This window comes from Oreochromis niloticus, linkage group LG10 (genome assembly GCF_001858045.2).
Source record: "Oreochromis niloticus isolate F11D_XX linkage group LG10, O_niloticus_UMD_NMBU, whole genome shotgun sequence".
Taxonomy (NCBI): Eukaryota; Metazoa; Chordata; class Actinopteri; order Cichliformes; family Cichlidae; genus Oreochromis; species Oreochromis niloticus.
In genome coordinates this window covers 12,485,714-12,505,499 of record NC_031975.2, presented here as the reverse complement: position 1 = coordinate 12,505,499, position 19,786 = coordinate 12,485,714, and the positions used below count along the sequence as shown (strand labels likewise).

At 39.2% G+C, this 19,786-nt stretch overlaps 1 protein-coding gene across 6 annotated transcripts in view; it reads left to right on the top strand.

Moving 5' to 3' along the window:
- dlg4a (discs, large homolog 4a (Drosophila)) overlaps positions 1–19,786 on the top strand; it is an 86,147-nt gene that overhangs the window by 49,604 nt on the left and 16,757 nt on the right. For 4 of the 6 annotated variants that reach the window (XM_013272333.3, XM_013272336.3, XM_013272335.3 and 1 more), the window contains exons 2-3: positions 5,191–5,352; positions 13,021–13,077. In XM_013272333.3, coding sequence (XP_013127787.1) covers positions 5,191–5,352; positions 13,021–13,077 — 219 coding nt within the window. Of the gene's footprint in view, positions 1–5,190; positions 5,353–13,020; positions 13,078–17,170; positions 17,789–19,786 lie in introns of those variants that run through there. The other 2 variants (XM_013272334.3, XM_025910748.1) reach the window with 2 other exon arrangements.

Here is a 19,786-nt window from a genome sequence, read left to right as displayed (position 1 = left end):
CCAAGCAGACTCGGCGCTCAAATAAAAAGCCCTCTGGGTTGATTTCTAAGAATCAAAGGACATGTAAATAGATGAGCATTCACCTTTAATTGACACAGATTTGCAAGCGAAGAACTTCTAATGGTTCCTGTAATGTCTTCCATATCAAATGCATTTACCATATAGGTTTGTTGTAAATGATATGCCTGAGGGGTAAGGTCAGCTTTCATTCTATTACTTAATGAAAATAATTTAAAAGCTCATGCTTGGTCCTTGAATTACAAAGTAATGTGATGGTAGACAGCATTTGACATTTGCTCTACAATAACTGAACTCTGTTAAACATTAAATATCTTACTCACACATAGTACAAGAATTTAAGCAAATGCTACTCATGCTGCTCTCCTAACGATGACCTTTAAGTAAGGCAGGCCCTTAGAAACCTCCCTGCCTGTTAGAAAACGATCCAGCACAAACAAATTTAACTGATCTAATGAGAATTTATGTTTATGAAAACAGATTATATCTTCTTATGTATTTGTGTTGTTGACAGTGGATGTCAGTGCATGCTGTGTATTACAATTCAGAGGGTAACAGCGATGCTTTTCCTTAATTTACCTCATTTTGTCATGCATATACTGTGGAAAAAGTCTCAAATAAAGAGGTTGGTTTATGTGCAAGTGATCCCAATCATTCAAAAATGAAACATTTTCCTGGCTCTGTAGAATGAGCATCCTAGAAGCAGGTCTTGTAAGTTGCCAGCCATCTTGAAATGCCTCCAGGTGTCTATTTATGGACGTTATTTTGCAGCTAACTTTAATTTTAATGATCACTGGGATATAAAACAAACAAACAAATAAGTAAAAACAAATATTTTAAAAATTCTTTGAGTGGTATTATATGATATTTATCCCGAATATGGTTGTTGTGCAAGCCAAAGCCCCACCCACCTGCCGTTCAAACTTTTGATTTATGAGGGGCAGCCAATCAGAAAAAAGCTGGCTGCCTTCAGAGTGACTTTAAAGTGAGTGGAGCTGAAATAGCTTGTTTCAGCCGGTTGACAAACCGAGGAGCTGCACCAAGAACCAGTTTAGACTGGATTGGCTTGACTGGCTCAGACAGAGATATGCTCTATTATTTAGAAAATGGCCATTTCGCTACCGAGCTGTGCGTGGTTGTTTTGTTATCAGGCAATGTTGATGCTCTGGGCATCCAAAAAGGTCGGGGGCAGTTATATGTGTGTCAGATGTGGGCTTAGCTAATTACTTGTTTATTTTTTTATACTGTTTGCTGATAATGGCCGCCTTCAAACCTCTGAATTGTGAGATGACAAATGGATTTATTGTTCATTGAAAATAGCATTAATGACACCGTCACAATGCTTTTATGCACAACAAATAACCCAAAACCTGAATTATCAAAGAAAAAAACATATAAAATTCTGGGAATTCTGCTTCGGAGTGGAAATCTTTTTTTTTCTTTTAGGACTTTCCAAGCTGTTTGTGTTGAATGCTAATAAACAAATAACCAAAAACAGCTGCCCTCCTCTCACACTGCAAAGTGTGGAACAGCCAATCATATCTGATGGTGCCGGGGCTCATTCATTCTCTCAAATGTGATAACGAAATATTAAGCATTTTGTTAATAAATAAATAAAATGTTCATTTGTGCATATCAGTAACATGGTTCAGAAGGAGCTACCATATTAATACCAAAAACAGACGCATAATTTTCACAGAAACAGTGTAAATGATGGAACACACAACAAAAAAAGGGAGAATTTTATTGTCTTTGTACTTTTAGTTATTAAACCATCCAGTCAGTAGTGATATCCATAACACCAGGTGAATTCAGTGATGGTTCTTTACCTAGCTGGAAAACCGAAACGATAGGAGAACTTTGATGATCCGTGGCTGTTGAGAACCCCTCTGCCGCCCGCCCCTCAGTCATGCTGGCTTTGTTAAAATGTTTACCAAGTCTCAGTCAGCTTCAAATTCATTCATAGTGTTCAAATTGATCATTTGTCTTCACCCTCTTCCAAATAAACAAATCCTGTGTCATTTTTAACAATCACACAGTTTGCTTGTCAGAGAAAAATGCTCCAAACCTCTCTCCAGAAGGACACTGTGTAACATATCTTTGAGTTTAATGTCACATCCCCCACCAGTGGGACAGAAGGCAACATGGCAGCGTGAAGGCTGGTCATGCAGGAAAGGGGGAGGAAGTGAAGACCAAAGAGCTCAGGGCTACTCTGAGCGGTGATTCATGTAATATACTTATCTTTCCAGGGTTTAAATCAGTGGTTTATATTATTTGACGGAAAGACTTTACTGATACAGTTGGGGTTAAAAATACTTAATTAACCACAATTAGGACTGGGGAAATAGATCAAATATAGTCAGTATATTATGGCTTGTTCTACGTGGGATGTAGTAAATGTATTGGGAATGCTTGGTACAAACTGTCATATTTTTTTTAAGCTGCCAGCATGACACAAGCTTTGCTGTTTTGCTTCTCGGGCTCTCTCCCACGATTCCCTCGCTCTCATGCACATAAAAATAAGTAGATAATAATAAGTTACCAGTGCCTCCTTTTAAGTCAACTGCCTTCGTTTTTTGAAGTAGGCTTATATTAGTGGCAAGCCTGTAGCAGAATCGTTATAGTGCACCTTTCCTTTCTAAGCTTACGGTACAAAAGGTTTCACGCGCGGCAAACCTTCTTATGAGAGCAGATTTTATTACAGTTATTACAGAAACGTAATAATAGTTTGCCTCCGGGTTTTACAAATTGTTGAAAATTCAGTACATACACAAAATATGAGCAAGTTATGGCGTATTATGAAAAATGCAATGTAATTTACATGATTATGTGCATTCCCTTGTAAGTTACGTTGATTTTCCGAGCTGCTGGATGGTTGTGGGACTCCATCATCTTTTTTTTTTTTATCAAGGATGCTCTGCTGTATATTCTGCATTTAAAAAGACAGGAAATGAAGCAGAGAGGTGGCTTTAGAATTTATAGATTTGGAGCAGCTGTGGGTTATTGAAATCAATAATTTCACGCAGTTATCTCCCTAAACACATAGACCAATCGTTTGGAACCAGACCATAAATTCTTAAACCAAGTGCATAATTCTTACAGAAACATTGTAAATGATGGATTGCACATGCAGTAACAACAGGAAGGGATTGGCTTCCCCCTGGCCTGTATTTGAGGCTCAGCCTTAATTTGTTTGTTATGACCATGACCCAGATGTTATTAGAAGCACCTTAGCTACTTTCTGCAGAAGAGAGCCTCCAGTGTTGCCCAGAAAGTGTGATGTCTTGCCACAGATACGGCTCTCTCTACTTCTGCTCTGTGGCAACAGCGACTTGAATTGTGTGTTTTTGTCAGACAGTGTCGTGGTCAGGGTGGCGGATGAAAAAAAAACTAGGATTTCAGCAGTGCAGAGGTGCTGCTTGAAGACGGCTTTTTAACTGGCTGCCAGTTCACGCGTTGTTTCATATTTCATACTTGCTCTGTTTTCTAACAACAGAAACAGAAAAAAAAAGTGGAAATCAGAACAGCTTTACTGGGAATTCAGCTTCATTAAAAAACATGCTGCTGTCTATATGTGAGTATAGACAGCAGCACAGTAGCTCCATAGAACTAGGCTACATTAATCATAGCTACATCATGCCATTTCTTCTTTTAAAAAATTAAATATATTCATTTAACAGCTGATAAAAGTATCCAATTACCTAAATAATAATAATATTTTACTGGGTTGTGTTTTCTTTTTATGTTTTTGCATGCAAGTTTAATATTGTTCCAAAAAAACTCTTAATGAACATAAACAGGAAGGTTTTAAGGCAGGTCTATGTTGCAGGAACTATTAGAATATGCATGAAGGAGGTAAATGTGCTTGGGAGGAGTTTTAAAAGCATAGAGAAATATTTTGCATCTTATTATGGACCATATCTCCCAGTTGAGCCACATACTTAATTGAATCTGTTCTCTTACAGTGTGCAGGTAGTTGGTGGTATGCAGTTACATAATATTTAATCTATGTATACAACAGTGCAGTAATATCAGACTCAGCGCTTTGCACAGAAAAAAAGGGCTTCCAGCTTATTAACCTGTAATTATGCAATAACAACGAGTCATTTCTTTCCTGCCTTCATGCTGCTGTTTTCTGTTGGTGGGCTCATTTTTCTTTTCTTTTTTCATTTTTACCCATCCCCCTCACTTTCTCTTCTATCCTCATCTCTGTTTCACTCCCTCTCTTTCTTGCTGTCTCAGTGTAATGTGATCCAGGACCGATGCTGGCAGCCCCAACTGTGGCACTGCAATCTCTGCTCTGCTCTGGTTGCTAGGCAGCCTGTCTGAGACAGAGCTCGGTGATGCACCTCTCTCTCCAGTCTGCCTCCAAAACATAAATAAATATATATATAAAAATGAGAAAGGGGATAGTGACAGGGTTGGCAATCGGGCCACCAGTCAAAATTCTGAAGAACCCACCAAATGCTTCCATTTTTTAGATCGGCCGCTTCACATCTGCAGTGCAGCACGGTAGTACACTGTGAGCCTTCGAGGCTTCAGGAGCAGCTTACAGATATGCAGAAACCATGAGCTCTAACCCGCAGGACGAGCAGATATCCACTGTGATGCTGCCCACGTTCTCGTGTGCTTGTGATGGAAAATTGCTGCGTGCAGATTTTGTGTCATCACGCCTAGAATGAAACCTACCATGTGTGGCTAAAACAGTGGGCTGCTGGCAGGCTGCCCAGGTGTGGGATATCGGTAGGGGAGTGAGGTTACTAGGAAGAAGCCGCATGATCGGCTACTTCAGAGCCGCTATGAGTCACGGCTCCAGTTGCTCCATGTGGCTGTGGAGGACGTTAGCTTCGCTCAACGCACAATGGAAACATTTTGCGGCCTCCGTCTCTTCATTGTTTGTCCAATTTGCGCTTGTGGGCGTCACACATGTTATGTGATAAACGAGATTTGCATATAGATTGTCTGCTTTTAGCTAAAAATCCCTCTTTAGTGGAAATACTGCGCTCTGCTCTTTGTGCAGGTAGACTGTCTTTTACATCATAATGTGTAAGAAGATCAGAAACCAGCGAAAGGTGGCGGTAAATTCTGTTTGTGATTTACCTGTTATCGAGCTCCTTTTACATAAGACCTGGCGAGACTAATACCCTCGCCTGTATCTGTGTGTGTCTACAGAAGTACAGGTACCAGGATGAGGAGACGCCCCCCTTGGAGCACAGTCCAGCACATCTGGCTCAAGGGAAAAGTGCAGAGATGCTTCATATGAGTGACAAAAACCTCGCCGCCATGGAGGCCATCCATGGCTACACACCACACACGCATATCTCACCTGTCAAGGTAGGATACGCACGTTCCAAAACACACTCGCTTATGTGCATTGTTAATCAATAGACAGCACGATTACAACAGCACAAAGCACTCAGCTGTCAACACTTAGGAACGACGCCGTTAGCCCACGGTGCCAAAATAAGCACACCCTTGCTCGAGAGCATATTGCAGAGAGCTTCACACATCATCGTTCCACAGCCAATTATATATATACTGCAGTGCTGAATATTCAATGCAACATCAGTGAGATAACTCTGACTTCACATTTACATGACATCATGTGAGCCACTTTGCAATCTGAGTGCATCAGAGATTTATTTTTTTCCTGCAGTGCGGCTCAAAAACCCTAATTACACACGTACTAATTATGCTAAATGTATGTGCCGTGGAAGTGGATAATTGTATTTATAATTCATAATATTTGATGAAGACGCTTGAAAATTGCTGTTATTATTAAAGAAGATTGTTTAACACCCCTCTAAGAAAAAAACAGTATATATAACTGATTATTAGATTTCTAGTAGCTTTTTAATTCAAACACACACACACACACACACTATCTATCTATTATAGGTTTTCTTAAGATGACGTGTTGTCCTTTTTGAATCATGGTCAACTTAAGTATGGTAATGCGAATGTAATACATTTATGCGGAATAGATACGACCCCTGGCACCTTAAATGGTCAGATCAATTTTGCACTTACATGAATTTGCACAGCTTCAAAATCAATGTGCAGGATGCATTCAAGAGTTTTAAGGTAGTAATGTGAACACTCAAGACATTAAAGAATGCATTCAGATATAGGTTTAGTTTAATAAATGATATTGTGTGACAGCAGCAAAAAAAATCCAACAAATTGAAATCAAATCTCTCATTCTGAGTTTGGTGGCAGCAGATAGCTTGACTGGCGGATGGAGTTGCAGGTACAGAATCAAATGTTTAGAATAAGGAAATGCTTACGATTCTTTTTTGCAATACAGTATTTAATGTCTTTGAGCGCTTCATGACAAAGAAGGAGGCAATGACACCAACAGCACAGGAGATGCCGGTCACGCAGTCAAAAGATACAGCTGACATCAGTAGGAATATGAGCACTTTGCTAGGAGTGCATTAGCAAATACCTAGTGTAGCTACAAATGTAAAGGTGTAAGCTATAATGGCCACTTAATAATGATCTGTCTCCTATGCCCACATGCGTTATTTAACAGCATCCCTTGCTATTAAAACTTAAGAGTGCCTGCATTTATTTAGTTTTACGGGGGTTCTTTGAGAAGGGGGGGGGGGATCTTTTTCCCACAAGGGAATACAATGGAGAGGCTGAGTTATTGTTGTCTGCTGCTGCTGTTTAAAATATACAGCTGCATGTTCAGCATGAGCTCTGGTGGCCATGGAGATTTCTCCTTGAGGATGCTGTGAGGAGGTGCTCTGTATGGGAACACTGCCAAATTAAAAACCACCGCAGTAGCATTGGAGAGTTAGGTCAAGTCGTACAAGACACTAGAAAAAGTTCCTTACTCGGTACAATGCACAAAAACTTGTCTAGATAGAGATTTTAAATGGGTATAAGAGTGTGTACTGCAGGAATAACACAGGGTAATAACATCCAGGAGTAGTGAAGAAGGTGTGAAAACCCATGTTTATTATTCATCATCTTGGTATTATTATTTTAACCGGACATGAAGATATGGGTAGATATTTGCTTCCATAATTTGTTACAATAGGAAACTTGTGACTTTGGTACACGCTTAACAACAACATACAGCACTCACTTATCAAAGCAGCCGATACCTTAATTATCCTTAAATTTAAGCCTTTGCCTGATTTGAAGGAGTAAATTAAATAAAAATCAATCGCCTGTACAACTGTAATGAGGTAGAAAATAATGAGAGCAAACTGTTTTATTCCAAGATGTAATCATGTATATGTCTGCCTAAATTTGTGTATTTTAACATGAGAGTCGATTAGGGATTGGCTCTCTTTTGAAGCCAACCTCAAGTGGCCACAAGAGGAACTACAGTTCTAGATTTCATTTTGGCTTTTGAGGTTGCTTATTGATGGGCACAAAGAAGAAAGTGGTTACAATATATAATATACATATATTTTGGTTGTGGTAACTTTGTCTATCAGTCTGTGACTCTTACTCTAAAGTTCAGGTGTCAAACAAAACAATGCTGGGCTGATTTTGGTCAGCCCAGCTTGGAAAACCTAAATAACTTAACTTTTAATTACATTTTACAGCTTTCAACACCATTACCATTTATACTAGACCGATTATTCCGATTATTATTATTATTATTTTTATCATCAATATGTTAAATTCAGTCTGGACAATGAACTACCACAGCTTTTGTAATTTTAGACATTTATCACATAGTTTCATTGGTCCGGACAGCTGGAGATCACAGTGGGCTGTATGTGTCCGACGATGTAATATGACTTTGACGTCCCTGCTTTTGAGGCTTTACCCGTGTAGTTGTTCAAGACTGACAACAAAAAGATGACGTGTTTTTCTCTGTTAAACCATTTTTTGTACATGTTTTAGGGGGTGATGTGTTGTGACAGTTAAAATATATATTTAAAAACAACATGACGTGTGAAATCGTCGCATTATTAGCTTTTACAAAGGACAGACAAGCTCTTTTTTTTGTTACTTTGAATCCCTGTGCTCCCAGTTGAGTTTGCCATCCAGCACATGCCAAGGGATCAGTAATTATTCATAGTTGATGGGTGCACCATTTATTATGGTAATGAGGCAGGAGAGTTACTCCATTCTCTAAAAACCCACCAGTATGAGGTTTATTAAGTCAAATAAAAAATGTAATGCGTGCCCTCCAGTGGTTCAGGTCCATTACATGACTCATTCAGTCAGTCCTTTGAGGCTTGTGGTATTTTTTTCAGTATATCTGTGAGTTATCATACAGGAAATATTATTTTATGATCTAATAATGATCACGTCTGTGGTGGAGGGTTTTTTTTAAATATATGTTTCAAACTGGCAAATTGCCCGATTTACTTATTGTATCCCATTACATTGAAGAGTATTCTATATGAATATCAGCAGGTCCCCCTTTTATCGTGAACATGGAGACTGGCCACTGTATTAGGTACACTATGCATGACTCCTTCTGCTTTCAGAACTGCCTTAATTTTTCACGTCACAGATTCAACATGGAAACATTCGTCAGAGATTTTCGACCCATATTGACATCATACTGGTAACATGACATTGCAGAATATTTGTCAGCTGCACATCCACAACGCAGTTTCCTGTTCCGACGCATCCTAAAGGTGCTTTACAGGATTGTGATCTGATGAAGGTGGAGGCCATTTGAGTAAAGTCACTCTCATGTCCCCCCTCCCAGCAGTTTGAACCATTATACGAGGCAGGATGGATCCCTGCATTTCATTGCAATTCTGACCATAAATTCAACAATCTCTGAAGTGCTCAGAGTAGCCCCTGTGGTACCAACAACACCGCTACATCCAAAGCCACTTAAATCACATTTTTCCCCCATTCGGATTCTCGGTTTGCACTGTAGCAGGTCATCTCAATCCTGTCAAAGTGTCCACATGTACAGAGTTGCTGCCACATCATTGGCTAATATTTGCATATAAGCTATTAGGTATTAGATACTTGCATTAATGAGCAGCTGAAGAGGTCTCCGCTAATAAAGTGGCACTTAGTTTATAACTTTTTCTGTGAACTGTTTCATTAGATGTGCACTTTCATTAGAAAACAAATTGTGTTGATTCTGGCATGCAGAAACAGTGTGGAGAATCAGGAAATTGGCATCAGAAATATGAAATCATTTCTGCTTTTCTTCTGTTATTTGTATTTCTCCTCACACAGTGACTGACTCTGCTACACTGTATCATCCTCAAGAGTCTTGACTCTTTATTATTTTGACTGCTAAAGCATTTTATTGGTGGACTTCAGTTTGTGCAGTATACCATGACTTTGTACTCTTAATCGGCTTCATAATATTTATAAAGCATGCTTCTAATGCACATGTAAGCCGATCAGCACTTATCTAATTATTTTCCAGAAATGTAAATGTATTTATTTTCAAGGGGAAATTTATAAATTCCATAGAATTACATATTAATTCAAATTAATAACACTGAATTTTTAATTTTCTTTGGTGTGTAGAGAGGTGTTATAATTGTTTAAATAAAATTCCTGCTTGGTTTTTGTGTTTTGTATTCCACCATTAGACCACATGTATCTCAAATTAATAGTAGTTTGACATTATAGTACAAATGTAATCAGTTTTTAATTGCCTTTAATTACCTTTAACTTAATTTGTTAGCTAGCATAAGTTTAAAATTTACTTACTTATATAACATTATCTACCTTTTTGCCTGCAATGTGAGGAGAGAAGTTGTACATAATACTTCTAAACTGCAAAGTATAGAGACCTACAGGGCTGCTGAAGCTTTAATTTAGAGCGCTGTGATATTTTTTCTGTTATGTGTTTAGATTTTGATTCTTGTTGAAGTGTAATGTCGTTTCCAGTGTGTGGGCAAGAGAAGTGTAAAGTCAACAGGGCACCACTATTGCAACTTCTGTAGTGATTAATGGCCCCCAGTCACTGGTCTTCTTTAAGGTTGTTCTTCAAATGTTAATAAAAGCAGTATTGCTGTTTAAGTGCAGTGTGCAGTCTATGGCACACAGGGATGCAGGAAAAAGTGAAATCTGTCTTCAACATGTCATGTAACCACTGTTAAATTTCATTGGTTTTATGTCTTTCTAAATAAAAGATTTTTTTCCATAACATTTTTTAAATTAATTTTCAGAATTTATTCATATTTATTGAATTGAATGTATTTAATTTATTCATAAAATCCTATTATAATACAAGAAATTGTTTGCCCATCATCTCCTCCTACACACGGGTATATTTTAAAGGCCCTGAAGGTTCTTATCTATATCAGATATGTCATCACGTTACCTAGCAACTACCTATAGACAAGCTAAAATGACCCATTTGTAGTATTTATGTGCAAATTTATTTAATTTATCAAATCATTACAGCATCATTACATTTTCAATTCATAACAGCAACATCCACTTAACCCTCTCAGGCTCAAATTAAGTTTTAGTTACAGGAAAAATCTGATATTTGGGGAAAATTATCAAAAAAAAAACCAACTCATAAAATATGTATGTGGGGTAATCAGGTTGTTAGTTTTTAACTGTTGCAAATCGGCAACGCCTGCCTCGAGAGGGTTAAAACTCAAAACTTAAATTCTCGGTACATTATTTTGCTGTCACACTGCCTAGCAACCACCTAACAACGGACTAAAATCACAAACAATACTTGGGTGTGGGCGTGGCCTCTTTTACTCCGGTAAACACCTTATTTGATACATGAATTTTTAAGATTTCTACAACATCAGTGTGTGTTTTTATCTCCCCGAACAACCTAAATAAATTTTCTAAACCTAAATAAATATGTTGCAAAATATGATGCACTTTAAATGTTATATATGCAAAATAATATATAATTATATAAAAAAAGAATATGTCAGAACATTCAATAAACATTTTTTTTTCATTCAATTCTCTGTCAGTTATGTCATGGTTTAGGCTTTAAAAAGTATGACACAGTCACTATAGCCAAGCTGGAACTGTACTGCTCACCACTTTTAAGTGAAAGTTGCATCATTCCTGAGGCAATGAGTTTTTATAATTCTAAAACTAATTTAGCAAATATTAAAGTGCAGGCTGTGAAAGCATTTCCTTGATATCATCCCTCAATGTGTAATACTTGGTGTAAAATGCAAGCGTTTTGCAATATAAACCAAAACCATAATGAGGTTTTGCATTGTGAGTGTCCCATGTCTCTAAAAGTGTCCTAAAATAGATTTTCTACAGTCTCCCCATTTTGCCCAAAGACATTTCTGGTGCTCAGTATGTTCACTGCATCAAAACAGAGCAGTTTATAAACCACTAAATTGAATTATCAGCAATAACACTGTTATTAAGACACCTACACTGCAGTGAAATTCTGTCTTGAGGATATTTTTCCTAACATTTGAAAGAGAGCATGTTGATGTTGTTTGCAGTGGTGTTTTTTGAATCAGGATTGGCCCTATTTCTATTTTTGGAATACCGCTATTATTTATGAAGTTTTGTGTTTCTCTTCAGGGAGAGCTGAATGCACGATGAAGTACAAAGGTCTGCCTTAACTTAGTTCAAAGTGAATTGTTCGCATCACGCTCTGGGAGCTTTGTGTGTGCATCCTTGAATAGCTATAAAAACAAATACAAGAACGTAACTCCGTCCTAGGCTGGCTGGATGCATGAACATGTGGCCACCCTTATGTTTGTCCCACTCAGAGTTAGACGAGTAAAAATCATATTGTGATCAGATTTCTGCGATATTATGAGGCACACGCAAATATTAATACAGGTCTGATAAATTATTATTGTTGCATATGGCCTACAGATAATTGTTTTTTTGTTGTTAATTGTTATTTTGGTGAAGATTTAAAGACAGTAATGGTTAATTTGAGTGTAACTATGATGATGATGATGATGATGTCTGGTTTATCTGCACTGTGTTACTCCATTTACTTTACTGTGTCCTCACACAGTACCCCCGAGGGCTCTTGTGATCTGGTTTGTTACTTTTTGAACAACACTGGAAAGCCTGGCCTTCATCAATTGGAGATAAAGTATCTGAATTTCAGGAGCAGGACTACGCCTCCAAACACGCTCCTCTCTGTTCTCATCTATATATGTTCCCCCAGTTATACAAGCTGTTCATTCTCGTTTATGGAGAGGATGTGGGCCCAGCGAGTGAATAACATTGCCCATTCCACACGACCTAACCCCTCCTGCAGCCATCTCACATGCTTGAGACTGGATGCTGGCAGCAGAAACATTGACTCGTTGCATTTTTTCATACTCAGTGAAGCACTGAAAAGAACGCAGTGTCTATATTAAGAAAGACAGGTAGTGTCTGTTAATAACAGGCGGAATCGGCATGAATTAACCGAACAAGTGCTGTGCTGGATCAGCAAATGCAGCTGTCCTAACATTCATGCTTTAATTACATGCTTTGTTGTAATATAAACCTTTTCCAGTGGGAGGAAACGGGTCTCCTGACATGTGAAAATGCTGCAGTGTTGCTGTTTGTAAAATTCATGGGCACATGGTGGATTGTTTAAAACTTCAGCTGTGCAGAGCAATCAATTCCGCTTTAACAAGCATTGACAGTCCCACTGTTTCTTAATGGTTATATGTACCTGAGTGTTTTTTACTCTCTCATATATAAGCTATCAGTGAGTAGTAGAGACAGTCCGTCAGTGTCACTGTGTATTCTGTTTAGTTTGATTGTTTGATCGCTGTTCTGCATTAATCCATCTTCAGGGCTGGTGCTTGTATGAATGATCAGTATACAATTTTTAATCGATGTTTCACGATGTGCTGTCTGTGTGGTACACTGTTTTTAAGATTTTGCATATATCAAGTATTTTACTTTCAACACTGTAGTGCAGTATGTTACAGTGTGGGCCCTTTAACTGTCACATTCAAGGCCTGCTTTTAGGATTTCTTAGAAATATACAACATCAATCGCCACAAGAGAAAAGACTGAGCGGTACCCACTGTTCTTCCCTGTGCCCATGTAAGGCCTGCACAATTACCCTCTCCTTCTGTTGTTTTGCAGCCTGTGTTGATGTCTACGGGACACACTCCAATGTACACCTCCGCTGTTTCCACACTGGTAAGAGCACAGCAATCCGTGCTGGTCCATCAATGTGAAAGTTACCGGTATCATCATCAGTCATCATAATCAGTGTGATTTTTTATCTTTGTTCCGTGTCTTTGGCTGGCTGTCTGATTGCAGAGAGACAGCTGCCCATTCATCGCCATTTTATCTGTACTGCCAGAGTATGAGGTCATCTGTTTCTGATCATATCGGCGGCTTCATGCTCACTGTCATTCAAATCTCCTTTGTCTAACAGATTTGTTCTGCTTGTACTCAGTGGCTATTTTTGGGACTAAAATCACAGAAGTGGAACTGAATAGTTTTTCAAATGTTGAAAATTCAATCACACTGTAAGGCTCAGATCTGTCGCTACGTGCATATTTCAGTTCCTATGTTCTAATTAAACAACACATAACCTACTATAGCGTTTTTGTGCGTGTAGAAGTTCCCAAAACAATCCCAAAACATGTAACACAATGAGAAGAGAAGTCAAAAGTAATCCTGATGTATGTCACTGCTAAAAAATTTAGTGCTACATTGCCAAACCGTTGTGGCATGGATATGGACAGACAGAGACAAGCAGAGATTTGCAAGGGGAGACTGAAACCTGTAGGTGTCAGTGTTAGACCGTGCACACTCAACTTTCATAACCTTGAAAAGCTGGCTGTCCTGCTGCCTCTATAAAGCATTTTTGTGAGGTTTGTGAGAGGCTGCATTTGCATCATGCTCAATGCGTTGCTCGCAGTTGCAAGGCGCCTCGTGGTGCTTTAGATTATAAGGTAACCAAGAGAAAACCCCAACAATCGAAGGACCCCCTTTGACCCCTTTTAAGCAAGTGCTTTGGGAAAGGTGGGAAGGAAAAACTTCCTTTTAACAGGAAGAAACATATGGCCGAACTAGGCTCAGAGACTGGCGGCCATTTGGCCAATTGGGGGTGAGGGGAGGAAGACAGAACAAAAGACACACAATATTATATTGTGTTTCTATTAGTCGAAAATCTGAACGTTAGAAATGAGCTGCTACATAATTACTTTAAAAGCAAAAAGACCGGATCATTGAAATAAGTGCACTGTGGAGTTTGGCTTTCAGTCTCTCCGTGTCTCTCGAACAAGTAGTTACTCTTGTAACCTATACGTCATTCTTTGTCTTTGTGGGCCTGCCCTGACTTTGAACACAACGCATTTAATAACACATGCTTAGAATTAAACTGTTTAACATATGGGAGACCGCGCAGCCTCCAGCATGAAGTCATCAGCAAGAAAAATGTGTTTGTATGCGTTCCTTCAAACATGCACAGAACGACTGCATTCTGTTGATGCATGCACTCAATTTTCCCCACTGGTCGGGTTAAGTGTGTCCTGTCTTCAAGATGCATTGCGGCAATGCCTTTGTGTGTGGACGTCTTTGCAGCCGATGTAATGCCCGTGTGGTTGTCATTGATGTGTAGGCGGTATCGTCAGTCTGTGTCTTTATTGCTCTAATGGTGTGGGGTTTGCCAGTACCACTCCAGGGCCCATTGATTTATGGGTAGGATTGTCTCTGGAAGCACTGCAATGGTTTGGCAAGTAATAGAAGGTCTTTGGGTTATGTACATGATTTAGCAAAGAGGTGCTTTAGCTTCAAATGACATCCATTTTTTTAACTTATCTGGTAATGTAATTAGAAATCTTTTTTTTTCTTCACACTGCGCAGAACTTTTGATATCGATCTGCGCTCATGCTGATGAATCTTCCCGCCTCTTACTCGATGTGACTCTTCGAGCCCGCATAAACATAGAAACTGATGTGTTGACTGCTCTGCTTTTATTTATCTGCTGTTGGTTTACTTAAAGTTCACGGTCTAACAGCAATCGCAGCACATGAAAGCTTTTTTGTGTCACATTGTATCCAGTCTGTAACACATGGAGATTTCTTTAGGAAGCAAATTCACTCTTTGTTTTCTTATTACAAATTTATATGAAAATAATGCTTTAAAGGGTTATCTTGAAAAACCCAGCCTTAATAAATCTTTGGGGCTTCAGCAGCAAGGACTTCAAACTTCACATGCAATCATGAACAAAAGCAATAACTGTGTTTTTAAATTTCATCTGATTCAATATATTCTGAATGAACTGGCCTGAAAGCACTGCTGTTGTTCTCTTTCTCTTTATATAATTCTCCTTAAAGACAGAGATCTGTCTAAAAATGAAAAACCAAAAAACATCCTAGGGTAGGCTTTTTTAATAATGTATGAGGTACTTTTATTGTGACAGTTTTGAATTGTTGAGATAAAAACTCTACACAGTGCTTATCTTTGCCATTAATCCTTCACCTGACAAGCTGAAAGTGAGAAGCAGAAGGCTGTAAGTGCTTACTGAAGACTCCCACCAACCCATTTGTTATACTCCCTCACTTCTAATGAAAAAGGCTGCATATCACTTTTCTTGTCTCCAACCACAGACGCAGTGCGCAGCCCAAATCAGACAAATCCTTCTTCAGACAAAGCAGTTAAACCCTCTGACACGTGTCTGACACTTTGCGAAAAAAAAGAAGAAAAAAAGACAGTTTGTTTTTAACGTAAGGATCAGTTACACGTTTCTGTAGTGATTCCCCAAGAGCTCTCCATTATACCTTCCCCCTTTCTCTTCTCCATTCTTGTCTGGTCAGTATCTAGTTTCCATCTTCATTTTCCCATCCTTCCTATTTTTCTTTAATAAATGTTTAAATACGTCCCTGCAGCTTCAGTGTAATTACTGTGCAGCCGCAGCTCAGGTCCTTTGGGAAGCAGAGGGGAGAGAGAAAGAGGGGGAGAAAAAAAAAATGCTGAAAGAGGATGAGAGAGCTGTTCATGCTGAATGGCGGAGTAAAGGATAGAGAGGGCCTTGCAGAAGGGCGAAAATATTAGATAGGTAAATGGAGGGATTTTATTTCACAGAATGAGAACGTTTGCTGACAGCTTGTCCTTCGGCATGTCCTTGCTTAAGTCTGTTCAGTGTGCGTGCATGCATTTGTGCATATATATTCCACGCCTGCCAATCCATCTGTCTTTCTGAAAGAGAGAGCTTGCGCAAGCTTGGAAAAAGGATCATTTAAGCCTTTTTTTCTGTACATGCTTGTGTGCTTTCATAGTAACCTCACGTCCTGTTTAATTATTCAAGGTAAAAATGGCAAACAACTCCATATTCGGTCAGGAGTATTGCTGTCAATAGTGATGACAGGTCCTTCAATAAGGTCCTTACAGATGTCTTGAGAGAATATTAGTATATTCAATGTTATTTTCAATTATATTCATCATAACAAAACAAAAATGCATTTGCAGGCAGCTACATTGTTGTTGTTTATGTAAAATGATGTTTTATACTGATCCCCCATCTTGAATTGCAGTAAAGCTGCAAAAAGCAATATTCACAGTGAGCGGATGTCACACGAGGGCATTGGCATCTTAAACCAAGATAAACAAATGTTAAACCGACCACTCTCTGTTGCTGTCCTCTGCTCTCTGTTTCACCCTGTGTGAGTCTTCACCACTCTGTGCATGCCAGAATGAAGCAGAGTAACATGGTGAAGCAGAGAGCCAACAGACACAAATATTGAGCTGAAATTAAATAAATTTAATGAAATTAAAAGGAGAATCTGTTTATTATCTGCAAACGCTGCCCTGCAATTACTCCAGCTTCTCTTCACATCGCAAATCAAAATCTCCTTTGAAGGGCCCTAATTTATCGACATATACACACTTTCAAAAACAGCTCAGGTCTGGCAAAAATGTCACATGGCAAGCTTCATTTTTTTCCACTCAAGCTGTCACTACTGTGTTCAGGCTTCATTCTTTTTACTAGAACTGGTACAGTACTTACAAACCTTTCAGTGTCGAGTGTTCCCTAAGAAAAAAGGGAGGCCAGTTTGCGCCACTTGTCCTTCTTAAGTTCAGTCAAAGTATAATTCCTCAGCCTTTCACATCACCAGCGTAGACATTATACAGAGAGACAGCTAAGTAATTGCCATCAAACTTTCCTGCCTGCTCCTCTTTCTCTCAGCAGCAGGGATGGGAGGGGTACAGTACAGTAGCAGCAGAAAATGTGAACTGCGTTCTCTCTGAGCACAGACCAGTAGCAGGGAGGCACGGCTATCGTAGTCCACTACCAGAGAGGATGGAGAATGAAGGGATCTATTTCTTTTTATTCTGGATAGATGGCTTTCCGAAGAGTGGATGATCGGGTATCAGATAATATCAAGACTTACTGGCAACAAGTGATCAGCCTCAGCCTTGGTGGATGAAATCTTCAGCACCGACTCAGCAGGAGGAAAACATTACTGAGCTGTGCTCTTTGTGTGATTCTGGATATGAAATCGTTGCATGTCTTGAGCATGCCAGCAGGGTTCGATTAGATCTGAGTTAAATGTAAAGCTCAAGTGTAATATCTTAAGTTGAAATAGGTATCTTGGACGCTAACTGTTATGGCAGGGCCTAGACCTAATGGCTCGCTTGGCAACAATACCTTGGTGGTACTTTGTGGTGAATTTGAATGAAGATGCTTGCAGAGGGTACTCTAAAAAAACACCTTGACCACACTCTCAGTGTGTCTGTATATCGTTGTAAGACTTGAACAGGGTGTGATATTGAATATCAGTGACTGACATCTAAGGACAGAAGCACAATGTTCATGTCTGTGTGGTATGCCAAAAAGATGGGCTGCCGATTCCTCAACAATGTACGGAAGGGCAAGAAACGTCGGCATCATAAAATGGTAGGCATGTTTTAAACATGTTTACTTCATGTTTGTTGTTCGCATGACTCCACCTCAGCATAGTTGCACAGATTTTAATGAAAATGTCACCGGTGCAGAAGATTACATTAGTGTGTTTTGTTATTTAAATATTTTAAGTATGTGCATTGTGTTATTGTGTGATTTAAAAGGCACCAGGATTTTTTTTAACTTCTCAAATTGCTGCCATTAAAGCTCATAATAGACATTTTAATCACAGTGAGATCGAGTAATCAGATCTGCTAATACTAATCAAGTCCTGCTCAGGCCGTGTGTGAGTAGTGATGCAAATTTGCAGAGTCCTGCTTGAATTGCGATTTAATCTTTCAGTCAATAAACAATCAAGCACACCACATACGTATGACTAAAGGAGGCGGTAAATGAGAAATGTGCATAATGTGACGCTGAAGTTCAACGCTCTTGTTTCCTGCACAAAAAAACAGACACAAGTGGAGAGGCAGAAGAAATCTCCAAACATCTAACCGGGCACCTAAAAAATGACAGTCTTATACTACAAAACACTTTACGAAACCTGCCAGCAGCTCACTGATTCACAGTTGTTAATGAGCAACAAAAGCTCATTAAAAAGCACTAATTCACCATCCTGCTGCTCTCTTTCTGGCTTCAGTACAGTGCATGTGAGAATACTGAAATGTGTTATTTTATTTAGGAAGTTTTGAAATCACGACTGCTAATTCGGCTGCTTTTTTTCTTGTTTTGTTCATCTCCACATGCATATTGTGAAAATGAGCTCGCTGCATGTAAAGTAAATGCATTAGGGTCTGTTTGCTGATGGATGGCGGTGCTGCCTATAGAGCCATGCCAGGGTTGGCTGAATAGGTGGTGTTAAAATATAGGTGGGCAAGAGCAGCCAAACACTGTAAATCCTAACAGCCCTGATGTCGAAAGACTTGACAGAGCGGAGAGACAGAAAGAGAGCTCTGTCAAAATCCCTGCAGGGAAATTGCCTGCACTAGGCTTAGATTTCTGCTAGCTATACTCATTATTTCTCTCTCCAGATAAGGATGAATTTGACGTAATGTTCAGTAGCACCGCTGGATGCAGCTACCGTGCGTGATGAAGCTGTGCACAGGCGATGCTGCAATCAGACAGTGAGCAGTTGAAACACTCGTCAGAAGAGAGATTTGTGTCTTTTCTTTAGGAGCACTGACGTTTTGTGAAATTGCCCGAGTTGTCGGGCAATTCCACACATCCAGCATGTTTAAAAGGCTTCACTGAACTTTTTGGCTCCTCAGATATAAATAATGTTATTAATGAAATAATTTTGCTGTGCCAGGATGTTGTTATAGTGCATGCTAGCTCTGGGACACAGAGTGAAACAAAGGCTTCATTAATGTCATTAGTTAGCCCTGCACTCTTCCTGCTGCGCCATGGAACGCCTAATGAAACTGAACCATTACAAACAAAATGTAAATTATCTGCATTTCCTGCTGTGATCAGTCAAAATGCCTGTTGTTAAAAGTCTGCTGAAAAGCTGCTGCACTGCTGTAATGTATTTCTACAGTGTATCGCATCCAGATGTTGTTTTCAGAGAAAATATGAATGAACGGATAACACTTCTTCCTCTGGCTAAGCTTGAATGTCTTAGAGAGTGTAAACAAATAACTTCCCTTTGCATCCCATAAAGATCACTGGCTAGGATTGTGAAGCCATTTTATTGAAAGCGCATGTGTTTGGATTGGCCGCGTAGCTGTTTGTGTGTGTCAGAGCTGTCAGGTCTGTGAAGGTCAGCAGGCTGATTTTGTGCTGCTGTTTGCTTTTCTGTAAGCACTTTTGGATGCACAGTGTCTTCCCCATGCTAATCAGCGTGCGCTAAAGAACAGCAACAAAAAAACAAATGAACAATGGAGTTTGCACAGGGAGTCGGTCAACAGTGTATTCGCATTTTAGAGCAACAGACTGAAGATGTGAGTGAATCCCAGAAAGAATGATGAAAGAATGAGAGTACAGTGTTGATGT